At 44.8% G+C, this 20374-nt stretch overlaps 2 protein-coding genes across 2 annotated transcripts; both read right to left on the reverse strand.

Annotated features, from left to right (window-relative positions):
• Positions 1-221: 221 nt before the first annotated feature.
• On the reverse strand, positions 222-910 carry GJC3 (gap junction protein gamma 3). Its single transcript, XM_045819348.1, is given in 2 exon segments — positions 222-448; positions 451-910. Coding segments are annotated over 2 exon segments (687 nt in total).
• Positions 911-12582: 11672 nt separating this feature from the next.
• On the reverse strand, positions 12583-17280 carry LOC123806315 (zinc-alpha-2-glycoprotein-like). The gene is made up of 4 exons (XM_045819349.1): positions 17199-17280; positions 14901-15158; positions 13440-13712; positions 12583-12923 (listed from the first exon to the last, which is right to left on the reverse strand). Exons 1-4 carry the CDS (start codon positions 17263-17265, stop codon positions 12583-12585), a joined length of 939 nt encoding a protein of 312 aa, XP_045675305.1. The 5' UTR covers positions 17266-17280.
• Positions 17281-20374: the final 3094 nt, after the last annotated feature.

Below are 20374 nucleotides of genomic sequence, written 5' to 3' on the forward strand. Positions count from 1 at the left end.
TATTGATCCCAAGTCTGGATTTTTAGGAAGATAATTGGTTTGGTCATGTAGTGGAGGGGTCCATATACTTGGCTATATTCACTGCTGGGCCAGGTTATCAGATGTCACCACTATTAACTGGACTGTGGGGGCACATGGTGTTTTGGAAAGAATAAGGCTGGTCAAGCAGATTAGACAGAGTATCACTGGGGCATCCTTGTGCTGTCCAGGGCAGGCATGTGTCAGGAAGAAGAGAAAGTCCCCAGGGGCTCACACCATCTCCCCAGGCCCAAAAGCACAAGCTCCAAAAGAGTAAAGAAGAGACAGAGCCCACCTACCCCAAACATGGTCTTTAGGAAAATGGTCTTCTCAGTGGGGCGGGACAGATTGCAGGTTATACTGCCAAGGCAAGGCTCTCGACGACATGCGAAGGAGCTGGGCATCTTGAACCCATACAGATGGTACTGCCCCCCAAGGCTGCCCCCTCAAGGACCAGTCGCACCCCCAGCTGTGCCACATAGGCCCAGAGCAGCCTGGGCCTTTCAGCCCCTGAGGCATCTGTGCTGCCCTGTCCTTGTTGGGTCAGGGTCTCCTCTTTCTTCTTCACCTTTCCCGAGTCTTCCCAATGCCAGATGCCATGATACACGGTGAAACCCATGTAGAGGGCACTGGGCACAGCCACCAAGATGACCTGGAAGGCCCAGAAGCGCAGTGGGGAGAGGGTGTGGAAGGCATCGTAGCAGGCAGCCTTGCAGCCTGGCTGCTGGGTGTGACACACGAATTCGCTCTGCTCATCGCCATAGACCCCAGTCCCACTGGCAGCCAGCAGCACAAGGCGGAACCCCAGGAGCACGGGAAGAAGGAGGCACCCCACGGGGGTGGAATGCCAGCTCTCCTCAGCCACCAGCTGCCTCAGGAACCTGCCACACATCCTGCTGTGGAGCACGGAAGACAGGTTATTATGACTGATTGTAACCTAAGGGGGCGCCCAGGGCTTCTGGGGATTATTTTGCTTAAGTTCAGTCAAGAGCCCTGTTCTCCCTCTGGTGTTCTGGGGAAGTAGGGTGTTTCATGCCCTACAGTGACTGAGCAAGAACTAAAAAATTGATCTGACTCTAGCTTGTGCAAGAAATCTAAGATTCTCTACTTGGTAAGCATCTATGAGGCATCTCCTGTTAATCTATGGCCTTGCAATCACATCCCCTTGAGGGGTTACTTGTCAGGACAGGTAGTGGGAGGAAGCACACCTTCGTGGTCATCAATCTCTTGGGATATCTGTCCCCATTAAAGGGTGGTCAAGAGAAAAGAAATATGGTCCTTTCAAAATGTCACAATGTCCTTAAAGAGTGTTAGCTGGCATGGAACTTCAGAAAAGCATAAGTCTGAGAAGGCTTTTTTATTAAAAAATGAAAAATTTGGAAGACATCAAGCACTTTATTTTGTTTTTGAGGCTTTTTTTTGGCCTTTGGTGCTCTGATCTTTATTATTTTTTAAGTTTATTTTATCAATTATGCTATTATAGTTGTCCCATTTTTCCTCCCTTTTATCCCCCTCCACCCTGCACCTACCCTCCCACCAGCCTTCTCCCTCATCCCCCTTAGTTCATGTCCATGGGTCATACATGCAAATTCTTTGGCTTCTCCTTTTCCTGTACTATTCTTAACCTCTGTCCCCCCATCTATTCTGTATATACCATTTATGCTTCTTATTCCCTGTACCTTTTCCCTCATCCTCCTCCCACCCCCTCCCTGCCAATAACCCTCCATGTGATCTCCATTTCTGTGATTCTGTTCCTGTTCTAGTTGTTTTCTTGGTTTGTTTTTGTTTTTGTCTTTTAGGTGCAGTTGTTGATAGTTGTGAATTTGTTGTCATTTTACTATTCACAGTTTTGATCTTCTTTTTCTTAGATAAGTCCCTTTAATATTTCATATAATAAGGGCTTGGTGATGATGAACCTTATCTGGGAAGCACTTTATTTGCCCTTTATTATAAATGATAGTTTGTTGGATGGAGTAATCTTGGGTGTAGGTTCTTGCCTTTCATGACTTGGAATACTGATTTCCAGCCCTTTCTTGCCTGTAAGGTTTCCTTTGAGAAATCAACTGACAGTCTTATGGAAACTCCTTTGTAGGTAACTGTCGCCTTTTCTCTTGCTGCTTTTAAGATTCTCTCCTTATCTTTAATCTTGGGTAACTTTATTATGATGTGCCTTGGTGTGTCTCTCCTTGGGTCCAATTACTTTGGGACTCTCTGAGCTTCCTGGACTTCCTGGAAGTCTATTTCCTTTGCCAGACTGGGGAAGTTCTCCTTCATTATCTGTTCAAATAAATTTTCAATTTCTTGCTCTTTCTCTTCTCTTCTAACATCCAAATGCACCCCTATGATTTGGATGTTAGAGCACTTAAAGTTGTCCCAGAGGTTCCTAAGCCTTGTCTCATTTTTTTGAATTCTTGTTTCTTAATTCTGTTCTGGTTGAATGTTTATTTCTTCCTTTTGTTCCAAATCATTGATTTCTGTCCTGGTTTCTTCCCCTTCACTGTTGGTTTCCTATATATTTTTATTTCACATTGCAGAGCCTTTACTTCTTCCTCTATTTTGCACTTATACTCAACCATTTCTGTGAGCATCCTGATTACCAGTGATTTGAACTCTGCATCTGATATATTGTCTAACTCCTTATTGCCTAGTTCCTTTTCTGGAGTTTTCATCTGTTCTTTCATTCAGGCCTATTTCTTTTTCTCAGCAATGGCCTGTTACATGGTAAGGGGCGGAGCCTTAGGTATTCACCAGGGAGGAGCAATGCACTTTGTTGTGTTATGTCGCTGTATGTGGGGAACGTATGTCGTATGTATGTGTTTCAGAGAGGAAACAATGCTGCTTGCTGGGCTCTCATCCTGCCTTCAGTCACTTCCCCTGCTACCCACAAGCAGATTGGACCCTTCTGGTGCTGATTCCTGGGTGGGTGGATTGGTGTACATTTTTAAAAAATATATTTTATTGATTATGCTATTACAGTTGTCTGATTTCCTCCTTCACTCCCCTCCACCCTGCATACTCTCTCCCACCCACATTACCTCCCTTTGGTTCATGTCCATGTGTCATAAGTTCTTTAACTTCTGCATTTCCTATACTATTCTTGCCCTCCCCCTGTCTATTTTTTACCTACCATCTATGCTACTTATTCTCTGTACCTTTTCCCCCTCTCTCCTCCTCCCACTCCCCTGTTGCTAGCCCTCCATGTGATCTCCATTTCTGTGGTTCTGTTCCTGTTCTAGTTGTTTGCTTAGTTTCTTTTGGTTTTGTTTTAGGTGTGGTTGTTAATAATTGTGAGTTTGCTATCATTTTACTATACCTGTTTTTTATCTTTTTTTTCTTAGATAAGTCCCTTGAACATTTCATAAAATAAGGGCTTGGTGATGATGAACTCCTTTAACTTGACCTTAACTGAGAAGCACTTTATCTGCCTTTCCATTCTAAATGAAAGCTTTGCTGGATAGAGCAATCTTGGATGTAGGTCCTTGCCTTTCATGACTTGGAATACTTCTTTCCAGCCCCTTCTTGCCTGTAAGGTCTCTTTTGAGAAATCAGCTGACAGTGTGATGGGAACTCCTTTGTAGGTGACTGTCTCCTTATCTCTTGCTGCTTCTAGGATTCTCTCCTTCATTTTTACCTTGGCTAATGTAATTATGATGTGCCTTGGTGTGTTCCTCCTTGGGTCCAACTTCTTTGGAACTCTCTGAGCTTCCTGGACTTCCTGGAAGTCCATTTCCTTTGCCAGAATGGGGAAGTTCTCCTTTATTATTTGTTCAAATAACTTTTCCACTTGTTGGTCTTCCTTTTCTCCTTCTGGTACCCCTATAATTAGGATGTTGGAACATTTGAAGATGTCCTGGAGGTTCCTAAGCCTCTCCTCATTTTTTTTTTAAATTCTTGTTTGTTCATTCTTTTCTGTGTGGTTGTGTCTTTCTTCCTTCTGGTCCACTCCATTGATGTGAGATCCAGCTTTCTTTCCATTACTGTTGGTTCCCTGTGTATTTTTTTTTCATTTCACTTATTGTAGCCTGCATTTGTTCATCTAATTTGCGACCAAAATCAACTAATTCTGTGAGCATCCTGATCACCAGTGTTTTGAACTGTGCATCTGATAGGTTGGCTATCTCTCAGTCGCTTAAAAGGATAGTTCTGGGGCTTTTATTTGGTCTTCTGTTTGAGCCATCTCTCTCTCTCTCTCTCTCTCTCTCTCTCTCTCTCTTTTGGTCTGGTCACACCTGTTATGGCGAGGGTCAGAGCCTTAGGTGTTCACCAGGGATGGGCACCCTAGTCACTGGGGTGTGATGTTGTATGTGGGGGAGGGGTTGAGAGGGAACAATGGTGCTTGCTCCATTTTCTGTGGGACCTCAGTCCCTTCTGCTGCTTCTCCGGAGCAAACTGGTTCCCTCTGGTGCCAATTCCCATGTGAGTGGGCTTGTGCATGCCATGGGACCCTCCAAGGACCTCTCCTGTGAGGCTGGGTGTCTCTCCGTGCACCTCAACTCCCACAGGTGTCCTCAATCAGTGTCCTGAGGCTCTATTTCTCAGCGCTGGGATCCTGGGTTGTGTGCAGTGCCTTGCTTCACAATCGCTGCCTCACTGGGTCTGCCAGTTGCCACCCCTCGGCCGGGGTCCGCCAGCTGCCGGTTGCGCACTCAGGGTCCACCTGCTGCGGTCTTGCACGCCTCGGATGCTTTATGTGCCCCCGGATGCTTTACGCGCTGGTCCCAACACTCCCTGCTCCCCAACCGAGACCTGCATCTGGCTGCTTGACTGCACCCCTCCTACCAGTCTGGATGAATGGGTCAATTTCAACTTCTTGGTTGTCTGACTTCCATTCAGATCAATTTTCTGTCAGTTTTGGTTTTTCTGTTTCTAAATTGTTGTCTTCCCTATCTTGGTTGTGTGAGGAGGCATAGTGTGTCCACCTATGCCTCCATCTTGGGCCTGGATTGGTGTACATTCTAGGACCCCGTAGGTCTCTCCGGTGAACTCTCCTGTGAGACTGGAAGTTAATCCTACTGCCACAACCCCCACAGATTTTGCAGCCAGAGGTTTTGAGCTTTATTTCCCCACGGTGGAACCCTGGGATGTGTTGTTTGTCTCACTCCCCAGTTGTTCCAGTTTATCTGCCTGCAATTGTGGGATATCCAGTTTGCCAGCCACTGCCTTGACCCTTCCAGTCCACAACCTTGCCACTGTCCTCTCTTCATTGGCTGCCCATCTCCACCCCTCCTACCAGTCTGGATGAATATTTCTTCTTTAAGTCCTTCATTGTTGGACTTTGATACAGTTTGATTTTCTGGCAGTTATGTTGATTTTTTTTTTTTTTTAGTTTGTTGTGGTCCATTTTTGGTTGTGTGAGGAAGCAAAGCATATTTATCTATGCATCTATCTGGGCCAGAAATCTCCATTCAGCACTTTGAAAACACAATAGGATATTTGTCATACATACAAGAATCAACAATGAAATTCAGGCTTGGGTGCAGGCAGATATGGACAGGTAGTCTGGATGAAATTTTTAAGAAGCAAAGCCTATACATAGTGTAAGAATGGAAGTTAAATCCATCTTGAAGACAGTGAAAAGCTGGAAGAACACCACAGAAATTGTTCAGTTTCTTCATTTTCTTTTCCATTCCATGAAAAGTGAAAAACAAAAGTAAGAAACTCTGAAAGTGGAGCGGGAAGTACAGACTGAAAGTGACCCAGCTGCCATCATCAAAGGGGTGGTGATGGGTCCCAGTGTGAAAGGAAACCTGGACTTCGGCTTGGAGGATAGTGATGTAAGGGTGGTTTCACCTCTGTTCTCTTGAAAAACCACTCCTTAAACCACAAGTTTAAGGAAAGGAAGAGTTTAAGGAAATGAGAGTAAGGAAAGGAAGCACAAATTCCATTTAAAAAACTAAACTCGAGGAGACATGTGGCCCTGAGAATTACTATCTGAAGATTCAGAGTAAATGAAGATGAGATCAGGAGAAGAGGGGCTGGGTTGTCTCACTCTTCAGAGGTAGACTTTCATTTCCTCCCCGTTTTCCGCCTGGTACCTCATCTCCAGGTGACATCCACATCCATGCCTCTTGTCGCTGAATGTGGAGCAGAGACCTTAGATCTTTCCAGAGAAAATACCTCCCTTGTCTTGGGGGTGAGGTGTCTGACTTATCATTGTATAGACCGTCAAACAACACTTCCCCTCCTGTGTTCAGTCCCTCACCTAATGCTGTGTCCTGTGTGGTCTGCAGTCACCAACTCAAGACTCTTTCCAGTGCCCCTGATGCCAAACTAGGCAGCCCTTCTGCAGAAGGCTCTGCAGAGCATGAGGAAGGATGGATGGGAGATGAGACATGTGTGAGAACTGGAGTCAGGAACACTGCATGAGCATCTAACCTGGGTTCCTAAAGACAAGTGGCAAATACCCGATTCCAGGCCACAGGTAGGGAACTTGGTTGCCAACAACAAGCTCTCTAAATTCGGGCACTAAAGTCCTATCATCCTCTAGGGGAACGTCTATTCATTCCTAGGCACTTTGTTCCTCTTAGAGCTATTGTGGCTTCTCCCTGGTCCCTATAGTTGCCAACTGTTTGTTGTTGGCCCCCTGAGAGACAGTTCTTCAGCTGTTCCTTTTAATCACAAGCTACTTAAAATTTTACCAATGAAGATCTTTTCTGGTTAACGGGGGGTGGTGGTGGTGCTGGGCTGAAGTTAGCCAGCCAGTGTCTGTTGCTTGTCCTCAAACAGCACTGGTGGACACAGTTCTGCAAGATTGCAGGGGCTGCAAAGGCAGCTTGTCCCCAAAGCCTCATGCCTTAGCACACGTGGTGAGTCTGAAGGAACAAGAAAGTGTGGCAAACAGAACACAGGAGGTGAGATGAGAGCAACCCATTTAGCTGGGTCTGGAATAGCAGAATATTCAAGTCAGTTACTTTCCTACATTAAAATCCAGATGTTTAGGACTTCATTCTTCACTATGAAATCCTTAAGGAGACACACCTTGCTCCAAAAGACCTTCATAGTTTTGCAATGTGTAAAATAAGTACCAGCCCAGAGCCCAGAAAGTTCTCAGGGCCAGTGTTACGCACTAAGTTGTTTCTCCCACCCTGCAATTGGATTGTTGGAGCCCTAACCCCTTCAGTATCTCAGAATGTGATCTGTCAAAATTAGAGACACAACATAGAGATTTCATAATTCACGGTGGACAGAGAGAGAGAGGGGGCCAGTAAGTGACTATCACCACAGCATTTGAGTCTGCTCACCCTGACCCATTTGCCTAGGAGGGAGGGAACCTACTAGAAGCTGGTGTGTAGAAGAGAGGCTGATCTCCTATAACCAGCCAAGGGTCTGCAATGTGAGGATGTGTATGACTCCGGAAAATAGCTGCATAAAGAAAAACGAGAGGGGTCTTGAGTTGTCTGAGCTGGTGCTATGGTGTTTACTACCTAGGTATGATGAGAGGAAAGTCAAATAAGATGAAATTTAAAAAAATGATAGAAGGAGCAGCTTGTTGTGGGCAGGAGGCACTTTGTGAGCCTCTTTAGGAGTTTTCCCTCTTCTGCATTCTGGGGCAGCCAGAGGTGGGAGGGGCAGGAGGGGCAGAAGGCAGCTCTGCCAACCTGGCTTTAGGGAAGAGTTTGGGCCATGGGGAGTTCTTTCCATTCTCTGCAGGCTTTCAGTTGTAGAATGATCCATGGCAGTTATTAACCTCCCAAATAGAAAGCACTGCCACTTCCCCAAGCTGTCCTGCTGTCAGGGATAGTAATGTAGCCATCTCGGCTTCAGCAGATTCTATGGGAGCCACAGGATTTCCTGGCACTCAGGCTGGAGGAGACCCTGCCCAGGGGAGTCCAGCAGCTGTACCTTTGCTGTTAGACCACAAGGGCCGCTTTCTGCAGCTAGTTTCTCTGCTCCTCTTGCAATCCACTGTTCTCCTTAATATCTGGTTAACAATCCTGAAGCACAGTTCTGATCATGCCACCCTACAGTCAAAAAGCCTTTCACTGTAGCCCTGTGCAGGTAGCTCAGTAGGTTGGAGTGTCATCGTGAGTACCAAAAGTTTGCAGGTTCTCTCCCTTGTCAGGGCACATACCTAGGAGTGGGTTTGATCCTTGGAGCAGGCAAACGCATAGGGGCCCAACCGATCCATGCTCCTCTCTCACATGGATGTTTGTTTCCTCTCTCTCTCTCCCCTGCTACCTTCTTCTCTCTCTAAAATCAGTAAGTGTGTCTTCAGATGAGGATGTTTTAAAAAAGCCTTCAACTGTCACACTAAGAATCAATATCAGAACCATAGAGCATTATTCAAAAATCTCCCCAGTTGGACTGCAAAACCCCTTTGTGACCTTATCACTGTGTGAAATGATATGCTTTGGGCTCATTTCTTTTTTACATTAACATCTATCTCAGTATCTTATAGCTGAGGGATTTTCAGTAAATATTTATTGAAGAAATACATGGATAGTTACAATCACCAAAACTTTAAAAAGGAGCAAAGGAAAAAAGTCTGAATTGGGATTCAGAAGTCAGCTAATTTGATTTCTGCATCTTTCCTATTTTTTCCTTCCACCTCTACCCATGTTTGGTTTCCTTTATTTTATTTGTCTTCCCTTTCATGTGGGAAGGAATAAGGGAGTGGATTTGTGATGGGTGGTCTGGAATTGCTTGTGACATCCTTAGATAGCATGGAGATTGGCTTTACTCAATTTTTTTCCTTGAAATCTTTGCTGATATGTTTTTTAAAGGATTATTTTATTCCCATTCAAGAGAGAGGGGAATAATAGGGTTGGGGATTAAGGGAAAGGGAGAGAGACATCAATGGGCTGCCTCTTGCCTGCACCCCAACCAAGGATTGATCCCACAACCTGGGCATGTGCCATGACAGGCAATTGAACCAGTGACTCCTCATTTATGGGATTGTACTCCAACCAACTGAGTCACTCTGGCCAGGACTTCCCTGATATTTTTATCTGAAAGAGTCTCAGCATGAACAGAGTGTGTGTTTGCATTGGTGGTCATAACAGTGGTCAAGGGAGGAGGTGAGATTTGAGCTGGGCCTTGGATTATGTCAATAAGTAGAATTGAGGTAAACTCCAGCATAAAACAGATACTCAGTATATAATTCTTCAATGAGTTCATCAGTAAAAGAGCAAAGGAAATAAAGAGAAAACACTAAATATGTCTGATGAATAATAAAGCTATTTAGATGATGCACAAGTTTTAGCAGGAAACAAGACCAAGTATTTTCATTTATTGATTTTAGAGAGAAAGAGGAAGGAGAGAGAGAGAAATACTGATTTCTTGTTCCACTTATCTATGCATTCATTGGTTGATTCTTGCATGTGCTCTGACCAGAGGTCCAACCCACAACCCTGGCATATGGAGATGATGCTCTAACCAACTGAGCTACCCCACTAGTGCTAAAAACAAGGCTAAAAAACAGTGTTCACAGTAGAAGGAATCAAATACAGGATTGATGAAGCAGAAGATTGGATGAGTGAGCTGGAAGACAAAGCAGAAGAAAACACCCAGAAAGAGCAAGAAAAGGAAAAGAGGCTCAGAAAGAATGAAGAAGGATTAACAGAAATGCAGGACAATATGAAACCTAATAATATCCATATAATAGAGATACCAGAGGGAGAAGAAGAAGAGCAAGGGATAGAAAACCTGTGTGAAAAAGTAATGATGGAAAACTTCCCTAATTTGATGAGAGAAAAAGTCACACAAATCCAGGAAACACAGAGTCCCAATCAAGAGGAACCCAAAGAGGCCCATTTCAAGACACATCACAATTAAAATGGCAGAATTCCAAGACAAAGAGAGAATCTTAAAGGCAACAAGGGAGAAACAAGAAGTAACATACAAGGGAGCCCCAATAAGGCTAACAGCTGACTTCTCAATGGAAACACTCCAAGCCAGAAGAGAATGGCAAGGAATAATCCAAGTAATGAGAACCAGAGGCTTGCAACCAAGGCTACTTTACCCAGTAATGCTCTCAGTCAAGATAGAGGGCCAAATAAGGAGCTTCCCAGACAAAAGAAGTCTAAAAGAATACACCTCCTCCAAACCAGCTCTGCAAGACAAGCTAAAGGAACTGCTTTAAGGAAAGGAAGGAAAAGAGAGAGAGAGGAACACAGGTATCAAAATGGAAATGAATAAGTACCTGTCAATAATAATCTTAAATGTAATTGGATTAAATGTTCCAATCAAAAGACACAGAATAGCTGAATGGATAAGTAAACATGACCCACACATATGCTGCCTACAGGAGACCCACCTCAGAACAAAAGACCTACACAGACTGAAAGTGAAGGGCTGGAAACAAATTTGCCAAGCAAACAGACAGGAAAAAAAAAGCCAGGGTAGCAATACTCATATCAGACAAAATAGACTTCAAAAAAAGGACCATAAAGAGAGACCCAAGCCCTGGCTGGCATAGCTCAGTGGATTGAGCGTGGGCTGTGAACCAAAGTGTTGCAGGTTTGATTCCCAGCCAGGGTACATGCCTGGGTTGCAGGCCATTACCCCCAGCAACTGCACATTGATGTTTCTCTCTCTCTCTCTCTATCTCCCTCCCTTTCCTCTCTAAAAATAAATAAATAAAATCTTAAAAAAAAGAGAGACCCAGAAGGTCACTTCATAATACTCAAGTAAAGAATCAATCAAGAAGACATAAACATTGTAAATGTTTATGCACCCAACATAGGAGCACACAAATACATAAAGAAAATCTTAGAGGACTTCAAGAAAGATATTGACAGCAACACAATTATAGTAGGGGATTTCAATACTCCACAGTTAAAAATGAACAGATTTTCCAAACAAAATATCAACAAAGATATTGTGGCATTGAAAAATGCCCTAGATGAAATGGACTTAACCAATATATATAGACCCCTTCATCCAAAAGAAAGCAAAATACATATTCTTTTCAAATGCACATGGAACATTTTCAAAGAGAGGCCACATGATAGGACACAAATCAAGACTCAACAAATTCAAGAAAATTGAAAACATATCAAGCATTTACTCAGAAAACACCAATCCAAAAGAACCTATGTTCATAGCAGCACAATTTACAATAGCCAAGTGTTGGGAGCAACCTAGGTGCCCATCAGTAAATGAATGAATTTACACAGTGGAATTCTATGCAGCAGAAAGAAAGAAGGAGCTCCTACCCTTTGTGACAGCTTGGATGGAACTGGAAAGTACTATGCTAAGTGAAATAAGCCAGGCAGTGAAAGACAAATACCATATGATCTCACATTTAACAGGAACCTTATCAACAAAACAAAGAAACAAGCAAAATATAACCAAAGACACTGAAATAGAGAACAGGCTGACAGTGACCAGAGGGGAGAGGAAGGAAATTTCAGGGGAAAAGGGGAAGGGTTTGCAGGAACAAGTATAAAGGCCACATGAACAAAAACAAGGTGGGGGGTGGTGGTGAAAATGTGAGGGAGGTGGGGAGGGCTGGGGCGGGGCAGGAATGGGAGTAAAAGGCAGAAAACTGTACTTAAACAACAACTAAAATAAAAAAAGGCAGTGTTCATCAAAATGAAAAAGGCATTGGTAAAGAATACTTTTAAGTCCTATATCTATTAGTGTTCCCTACTTGATTCAGAGTACTTTATTCCTGCAGTCTAGCTGGTAAACTATCCCCAGAAGAATCCTCCAAGGAGGAAAGATAGTCCTAAGAGATGGAGGAATTGATAAGATAATTTGTGGCACCAAGGCTGAAAAATGGGGTCACATCTATGAGTTCGCTCTGGTTTTCTTATTTTGGTTTTTGTTTTGTTAGTTCAGTTTTCTTTTGGCATAGATCTGTGCATGTTAGTAGGTGACTCAGTTACACACACATACACACACACACTCAAAATTATTTTGAAGAAGTCGAAGAACATCAGAGTGGTTCTTACTCCCCTGAGAGTGCGTCCTGGAGGAATGAAACCTTCCAGATAAGCTGAGGTTGCCTATGACCCCAAGGTCACGGTGGTGTAGGATTGCTGGGGTATGTGGAGTGGAAGGGAGTCTCACAGGGTGGCAAGCAAAAACCGGGAAATCTGAGGTGGAGAGTAAATTTCAGATTGTATTAAGAAGGTTGCAGAGTTGTGTGACCTTCGAAGCAGAAGGGACCTCAGCAGTGAGCACCTGAACAGTGCTCAAGGTACCTGGTGGTCAGGCCACACTAGGTTGGGGACCCCTGGTCAAGATGGCCAGGACACACTGCTTCCAGGGGATACCAAGAATTTCAGATGATTCAAATGCTTGGGGGCAGGATGAATGACAACCTCTGCTGAAGTTTCTACAGCATTTAACAGTTGAACAATCTGATTTATTCGTGTCCAGGCTATTGATTAGTGTAGATTAGTGCTGATACAATTTCAGAGACTAGATAATGGGTTCTGAGGGGGAATGTAGCAGTGAGGCAGCCCAGTGCCCAGCATTCAAGCCTTGTGTCTCCAAATTCACCACCTGTCTGTCCCTTTCACCTCTTCTCTGGGATGCACTGATGGTATGAAAACCATTCTCCAGCTCAACTCTCTCCTTTCCCAAAGGACACACAGGTGGTTACTGGTCTCCAGACTAGGAAGTGCCTGCAGCCTGTGATTCGTGCCTTTCATTCCATAGGACAGTGAGGGTCTGGGCCAGGATGCTATGCTGCACGTGGCAGAAGTAGGGGCCTGTGTCTGAAGAGGGGACTTTCACCGTCACCCAGGAGTGGTAAGTGCCATCTTCACCGGGAACGATGTCTCCCCATTCATCAGTCTCCACTGTGTTGCCTGTTTGAGTCCAGTACATACTGATTGGTCCTGGGCAGAAGTTGTAGGCCAGGAACTTGAGGGTCCTGATGTTTTCTGGGCCCTCCTGGCTGGTGAATGACACAGAGGGAGCATGTGTGGAAAGATACAGCTTGGAGTGAGGGTCTGAAGGGGACGTTTCCCTGCTCAGTGCCTCCTCAAGGAAACTTCAAGAAGATCAGGGAAGCTGAGGCTTTCCATGAGCTTCCCCTGTGGGACAATGGGATGTCCCTGGCCACTTTCTTGCCTCCCAGCAGCCCCCATTTCCAACCACTGTGTAGTGACTTCTGATGCAAAGAAACTGTGTGCTTTGTGGTGCCTGTCACCCACTGTCTGAGTCCCACTCTTTTTTTCTGTCTGCTGCTCTGCCATTGGGACCCTTCCCTCCTCCCTCCACAGGACCCTCTTTCTCATTACTTGTCACTAAAGTCTCAGCCTGTGACAATCAATCCTGCTCACACTTAATCATCTTCATCCTTCCTGAGCAGATATTTCACACACCACAGTGAAGCCAGGAGGCATATCATAGAGAGCCATGACTAGAGGATTTGCCTGAAACGTTCCTCTGTGCTCCCAGCCTGGTATCACCTTGGTCTTTCTCAGCTCAGTGTGGGGGAGAAGGACATAGAGAGCAATGGGTACCTTTACTGTCCAGGAATGTCTTGTTGTACTGCAGGTAATTCCGCAGGAGCTGGGGACACTCTTCTTCCAGGTAGGCCTTGGGACGCTGCAAAGAGTCTTCTGTCTCCCACTTTACTTCTGTGAACACAGCTTTTGTTTGCCGAGGGAACCAGGCTGGGATTTCTGTGATGAACTTGATGTATTCCTGTCCATCGTAAATATATGTCCAGAATGCTCCACAGTAGTTGTTATCCCGAAGCTCACAACCGAACCTTCCTTGAAGAGTGTGATTCCCTGCATTCACCAGGACCCCCACAGAATGAGTCAGCTAGCATCGACCACCAACTCCATCTTAATAGTTTGCACTAACTCCTACACAGTTTGCAACCCAGCAGGAAGGAAGGGTTTGAAATCTAAGCATGCAACTCCTGTTATCTTGGCAAATGGGTTTTTAGCAAGACATAGAACAGGCAGAGAGAGAAACTGAGTATGCTTTGGTGCTTTAGGCCAGTCTGAGATGAGATACATTTTTCCCAGTCAAGAAACTTCAGAGAGCTAAGGACTGTGGACAGACCTCCTAGCCCCATGCGGCTTCCCTGTAAATGAACTCTGTTTCACTAGAGTGTGAGGTCTTAGGAAATGGACACCAACACACCAAAGTGCATTTTCAAGTTAAACAGCAATTATTTGTAGCTTACAATACAGTAGGTGATCTTTCCCTTTTTTCCAGTTGTATGTAAAGTTGGTGTCTCCAGTTGAGTCAGCACAATTTCCTCAGTTTGTCTCTCTTAGTGGGGTTGTAATATCTTCAAACAAATCTCTAATGTCTACGTCCCTTCCCAATTAGCAGCAAGTCTTGGAAAAGGACATTTGCTTGGAAGGAAGACACAAGCTCTCCATTTCATTTTAGCAACTATCATTGGCTTTCTTAGGTGATGGGGCTCCAGGGTAGATGAAAACAATGTGTGTTCTAGCCTTCATGGAATTCACCTCTTGGAGGCAGGAATCAATGATTCAGGTTTTTGTTTTCTCTTAAATTTTCACAGCAGATAGATAATTAAGAACTTGTTCACTGTCAAACAGCTAGTGAATGGCGGAGTCAGCACTTGATTCCTGGTGAGAATCACCCTAAGGTTAGCTCCCTCCCCACCCAGCATCCCTGCATGGGGGTGAGTTAGAAAGTGGAATCTACCTCAGAGGCCAGGATGTGGCACTAAGAGGTCAGATGTGCCTAGGAAAGGGCTGAAACTGACTTCACCTCCTGTGAGAGTTGAGGCCTGAAAGTGAGGATTGGGGACGAGATGGGGAAGGGGCAGGGGTGGCTGATGTGGGGACAAAGAGTGCAGAAGTGTCTGTGTATCTGCACTTGTTCCCCCCACTTTTAGGTAAGGGGTATTTCCATCCTGTAGATTCCTTTCTGCTACAAAATGCAGTGTCTCTTTAGCTAAGACCCTCCACCCCAGCAGTCGATTGTTCACTGACCTCCATCCTGGTAATAGTTCATGATGTCTTTCAGGGTCTCCATGAAGGTGTCCTCCCTGGCCTTCTGCAACTGAGTTTCCTTCTCCCAGTCCATCATTCCTTTCACCTGTGTCCATGGGCCCAAGGGCTTAGCCACTTGACCATTACTATCATAGTGGAGGAAGGCTAGATCATTGAGGTAGCCAGTGGCTTGAAAATGGGAGACTTCTGCCTTGGGCCTGGACACCCCAGTATAGTGGAACCTCAGAGAGTAACGTCCTGCAAAAAAAAAGATTCAGATGTGGGGTCCACAAAGAGGAATGCCACAGTGGCACAGCAGAGGACAAGGAAGGGAGGCCTGGTCACTGGGCTTCCTCCTCCCCAGCTCTCTGCACGCTGTTGTCAGCCACATACCCTTGGAAGCTCACGTGAGAGAAGGGGCTCTACTTCTATTCTGGGGATGATATTTCAGAGACCACGTTGTGTTTTCACTACACTGGTTTGATTCTTAGCCCATCAGAGATAATATTTCTCAGTCTTCTTGTAGGTGTATTGGGACCATGACTGAGTTCTGTCAAAAGGGAATGTGAGGGAAAGTGATGTCTTACTTCTGGTCAGAGGCCTGCAAGCTGGTTTGAACCCTTTGTCTCTCTTCATTTAGGTGATGACTGTGGAGGCCAGAGGATGAAGAGGAGGGTCCCAAAGTACAAACCACCTAAATCCTTGAGTCATCCCTGGGAGCACACCAAGTTGACTGATGTGTATTCATCTTTACATGAGCAAGAAATGAACATTTTTTGAGTGAAGCCACAAAAAAGTGTCCTTGTCACTGGAACATTACCTAGTTGAACCTGACAAATACATACAGTTAGAAAGTGTAGGAAGGAGAATTGACTAGAAGCCTCAGGAAATGTCCTAGAATGGATCAGCAGAAGGCAAGGCCAGAATGGACCTCAGAATTGCCTGGGCTGTTCCTGCACTTTGGTATGAGGCAGGGACAGAGAGAGGGGTGGGGGGACTCCATAATTAACTCAATAACGAATTCTTGATATCATTCATGAATTAGTAACCCTCTCATGGGTGTTACTAATTTAGTGGAGGTCACATGGCAGATTCTTCTTTCTAGGACTGAAGTTATTTTCACTAATTAGTTTCTAATAGCTATTAAGATTTCTTTAGTAAGCACCAAGTGAAGCAGATTATACTCCATAGTGTGGGTGGGCCTACTGTAATCAGTTGAAGGCCACAAGAGACAAGAAGAAATTCTGCCTCCAGACTGCCTTTGGACCCAAGACTAAACACCAAATCTCCACATCTCCACTGTGCTGACCAGCCCTGCAGATTTCAGACTTGCAGCCCCCACAGTGCTGTGAGCCATAAGCTTGAAAGAAATCTCTCTTTCTGTGCACATATGTAGCATTCATTGCATTTCTCTAAAGAACCCTGACTAAATTACATTTTGGTATAGGATGTGATTGATAATCTAAGTAGGATCAATTGTCATAAAAGATATATTCTGACAGCTTGTGAATGCAATAAATTCTAAACTTGTACCATTTAGCTTATATCATCCTGAAATTTTGTAGGCCAAGAAAAGCCTCACTACTCTGTCCTAAAGTTAACCCTAGTTCTGCCTGACCTCCATCTGGCTTCTTTCCCAGTCTCTAGCCTTCCAGGCCCACTGTTGTAGTGACTAACTGTGGAGTGAGGAATGGCTTTGTTTCTAGAAGCGTCCTCCAGCTTACATGCCTTTACAAGTAAGTGCTCTTTGGGGTCCTGTCTTTCTCCCTGAGAGTTAGACAGGCATGCCCAGCCATTGGAGGGAGGGAAGAAGAGAAATTCCACCTGTGTGGCCTCTGCTCTCTCCTGGCTGTGACACAGGTCAGGTCACTTTATCTGTTCGGGTCTTAGTTTTTTTTTTAACTTTTAATTTTTTGATCTGAGAGAGAAAGAGAGATTTGCTATTCTAATAATCACACATACATTGGTTGACTTTTGTGTGTGCCCTGACTGGAGATGAAACCCTCAGCCTTGGCATATTGGGCTAGGGCTATCTGGCCAGAGCATCTGGGACTGAATTTTGTTAATTTGTCTACTAACATTTTAGATTCTAATTATTTAAGGTCTTACATAGCAAGAGTCCAGTGGCTCAGTACTCCTGGAAGTGTGTGAGCCAAGATAGCTGACAGCGTCGAACAGCCATTCCTACTGTAGTCTGGGAAACTCGGCTTCATCCTGTGCCCTTTCCCAGCACCGTCTATCCTGTTCATTACCTCCCCTCCATTCTGTTTGATACCCAGCCTTTGGTTCCCAACTTACCATCTTGGGTGTTTGCAAGACCCACAAGAAGCAGTAGGGACAGCAGGACAGGCAGCATTGTGCTCATTGTGTCTGGGTGGAAGCTACTGGACTTCCCCAGGTCCTGGTGCAGACTACTTGGGGAGACAGCTAGATATAGTTTTGGGAATGGCTGGGCTTCGAGCCCCTGCTCAGGTGAGGTGAAGGCACAGGCCAGTGACAGTGCCAAGATGGGCTCCTCCCCTGACAGTGAGAAAAAAGGATAGAGAGGCCAGCCAGGGCAGATGTTGTGTTTAGTGAGTGCACAGAAAGTATGCCAGTGGAGATCTGAGAGGTTATCTGAGGACTGGGGCCTTTTCATCGTACCATTGTGTCATGCATTCCTTCTGTTGGCAGCAACATGAGTTTACTGAACTAATTTCATGGTATCAGGTGGCCAATCTCCTCCTGCCCAGTTCTGAGTCTGGGTTTTCCAGTCTCTCCATTGACTCTAGAACCATGGGTAAATAAATTTATTTTGTGCTTAAAGTCAGCATAGGAATCTGTTTCAGCAATTGGTTCAAGATGCAACTGTCACCCAGATAGGGAAAGGACTCTTTTGAAGCAACTGTTGCTTGGGGAAATAGAAGAAGGAGATCCAGTGCTGGTTATGAGACCATATAGGAGACAAAGGCAGAAATGGGAGAAACAACAGATATCTTCGGCACATTCTTTCAGGCTGTGATCAGCAGTGGATGTTCAAATAGCTGACTGAGTCACCTCTTGTTTTAACTAGAATAAAAAGATCAGTGAAGTCAAATGTTTAGGTTCCAGGAGGTTTCTACCACACAATAGTGTGAAAGACCTGGAGACTTGAAGAAAAAGGTCTGGGATAGTAGAGTTTATAAGTGCTGACAAGCCTAAGGAAAAAGATAATCAACTCGAAAGCAAAAATTACCAACTCAAAGCACAGTCTGCAAAGCAGGCAATTTCTATGATAGAGCAGAAGAATTCTTTTTTTTTCTTCTATCTGGAAGGACACAACAGATGTAACCATAATAATGGCTAATGATTAAAACCTAAGAACAAAAAATAACAGGATTTCAGAACTCATTTGTGGACTTCAGGTCAAGATGGTGGCATAGGCAGACATGGCTGGCCTTTTTGCACAACCACATTAAGAAAACAACTAAATTTTAGAACAACCATCACTCAGAACTGTCAGAAATGGAGTTGAGTCAAAGTCTGACAACCATGGAAATAGAGAAACCACAACCATCCAGACTGGTAGGAGGTGCAAAGTTGTGGGACAGGCTGGTCACACACCCATGTGTGGTGGATAAATATTTGGAATGGATATGTCGGGAGCCAGGAGTCCCAGAACCACACCAGGACCCCGGCCCAGGATTCCAGTGCCAGGAACATAAGTCCTCACAACTTCTGGCTGCAAAAACAAGGGGAGAATGGTGGGAGAAACTTCTGGAGACCCAAGCAGTCCCCCTTAAAGAACCTACCTTCAGAGTCACTCAGACTTAATCCTGAGTTCCAGCATGGGGTTGGCAGGTTGAAGGGCACCAGTGGTATACAGGGAGAGACTGAAGTGTCTGGTTTCAGGGCAAGCAGAGGCCATTGTCCCTTTGCTGAGCTACCCCCTCCCCCACCAGAGCCAGTAGGCTAGGGCAATATCTGAGACTCCATGAACCTGGCTAACACTGTGTGACCCATCTTGGAGATTTACAGAGGCTGTACTCCACCCAACTTATGGACCCACATAAGCTGCATTTCCATAAGAATGGCTGGTCTTGACTCCTAAATCCTATCCAACAAGTGACAGCAGGCTTCAGTGAGCCCTAAAGGCAGCCAAATTAGAGTCACAGCTTGGCTTCATCAGGGAATCTCTAAGCCCAGCACAAGTAGCAGATTATATTGCTTTACAGCTCAGGAGGGTAGCCCCTGGAACAACACAGGTTGGGGATATCTGGGCCTGCTCCACTCAGGAAACTCCAGCCAGCACACCTGGTAGACAGCTACAGTCCATGTCATAGCACTATCGCCTGCGCCTGCACAGTCGATCGTCCACAGAGGGCAGAAATTGGTGGTCTGTGGTCACAGCCAGTCTTACAGCTGACTGGCGTGGGTACATCCCTCCCATTGTTCTGCCAAGAGCAACCAAGGCTCAACACCAGCCCACGTGAAGGGTGCACCTCAAGTACCCAGCTTGGGTGATGGGGAGGCTGTGCCACTGGACCCTACAGGACACGTACTTCATTAGTCCACGCTACCAAGACACAGAGTCAAAGCAACTCTTCCTAATACACAGAAAGACACACAGGGAGGCTGCCAAATGAGGAGGCAAAGAAACACAGCCCCAATGAAAGAACCGATCAAAACTCCAGAAATACAGCTCAGGGAAATGGAGATAAACAACGTATCAGTTGCAGAGTTCAGAACACTGGTTATCAGGGTGCTCATGGAACTTAGTGAGGACCTCAACTGCATAAACAAGATCCAGTCAGAAATGGGTGGATTGAAATAAAGAACAATTTACATGGAAACAACAGTAGAGTAGATGAAGCCAACAATTAATTCAATCATGTGGAGCATAAGGAAGGGAAAAAAAAACAATCAGGACAACAAGAAGAAAAAAATAACGCAAAAAAAAATGAAGTTACTGCAAATAGCCTCTGGGACAACTTCAACAGGTCCAACATTTGCATCATAGGAGTGCCAGAAAGAGAAGAGATACAGCAAGAAATTGGAAATCTATTTGAAAATATAGTGAAAGAAAACTTCCCTAATTTGGTGAAGGAAATAGACACACAAGTCCAGGAAGCACAGAGTCATAAGCAAAATGGATACAAAGTGGCCCACTCCAAGACACAGCATAATTAAAATGCCAAAAGTTAAAGAATCGTTAAAGTGGCAAGAATCAAGAAGCTAGTTACCCACAAGGGAGGTCACATAAGACTGTCAGGTGATTTCTCTAAAGAAACTGTGTAGGCTAAGAGGGGTTGGCACAAAATATTCAAAGTCCTGAAAAGAAGGGGTCAGGAGTCAAGGCTGCTTTACCTAGACAAGCTATCATTTAGAACAGAAGGGCAGATAAAGAGCTACCCACACAATAGAATTCTAAAGGAGTTTATCATCACCAAACCAATATTATATGAGATGTTCAAGAGACTTATCTAAGAGAAAATAAGATAAAAACTAGGAACAAG

Source organism: Phyllostomus hastatus, unplaced genomic scaffold, assembly GCF_019186645.2.
Source record: "Phyllostomus hastatus isolate PE091 unplaced genomic scaffold, TTU_PhHast_1.1 phas_scaffold_385, whole genome shotgun sequence".
Lineage (NCBI taxonomy): Eukaryota > Metazoa > Chordata > Mammalia > Chiroptera > Phyllostomidae > Phyllostomus > Phyllostomus hastatus.

Bases quoted from the DNA above. Each gene is read 5' to 3' on its own strand.
- LOC123806315 (XM_045819349.1), bottom strand. From the start codon at position 17,265: ATGAGCACAATGCTGCCTGTCCTGCTGTCCCTACTGCTTCTTGTGGGT. The intron at 15,159-17,198 runs GTAAGTTGGGAA...TTTTTTTTGCAG, and splicing joins TCTTGCAAACACCCAAGATG to GACGTTACTCTCTGAGGTTC. The intron at 13,713-14,900 runs GTCAGTGAACAA...TGGTGAATGCAG, and splicing joins GAACTATTACCAGGATGGAG to GGAATCACACTCTTCAAGGA.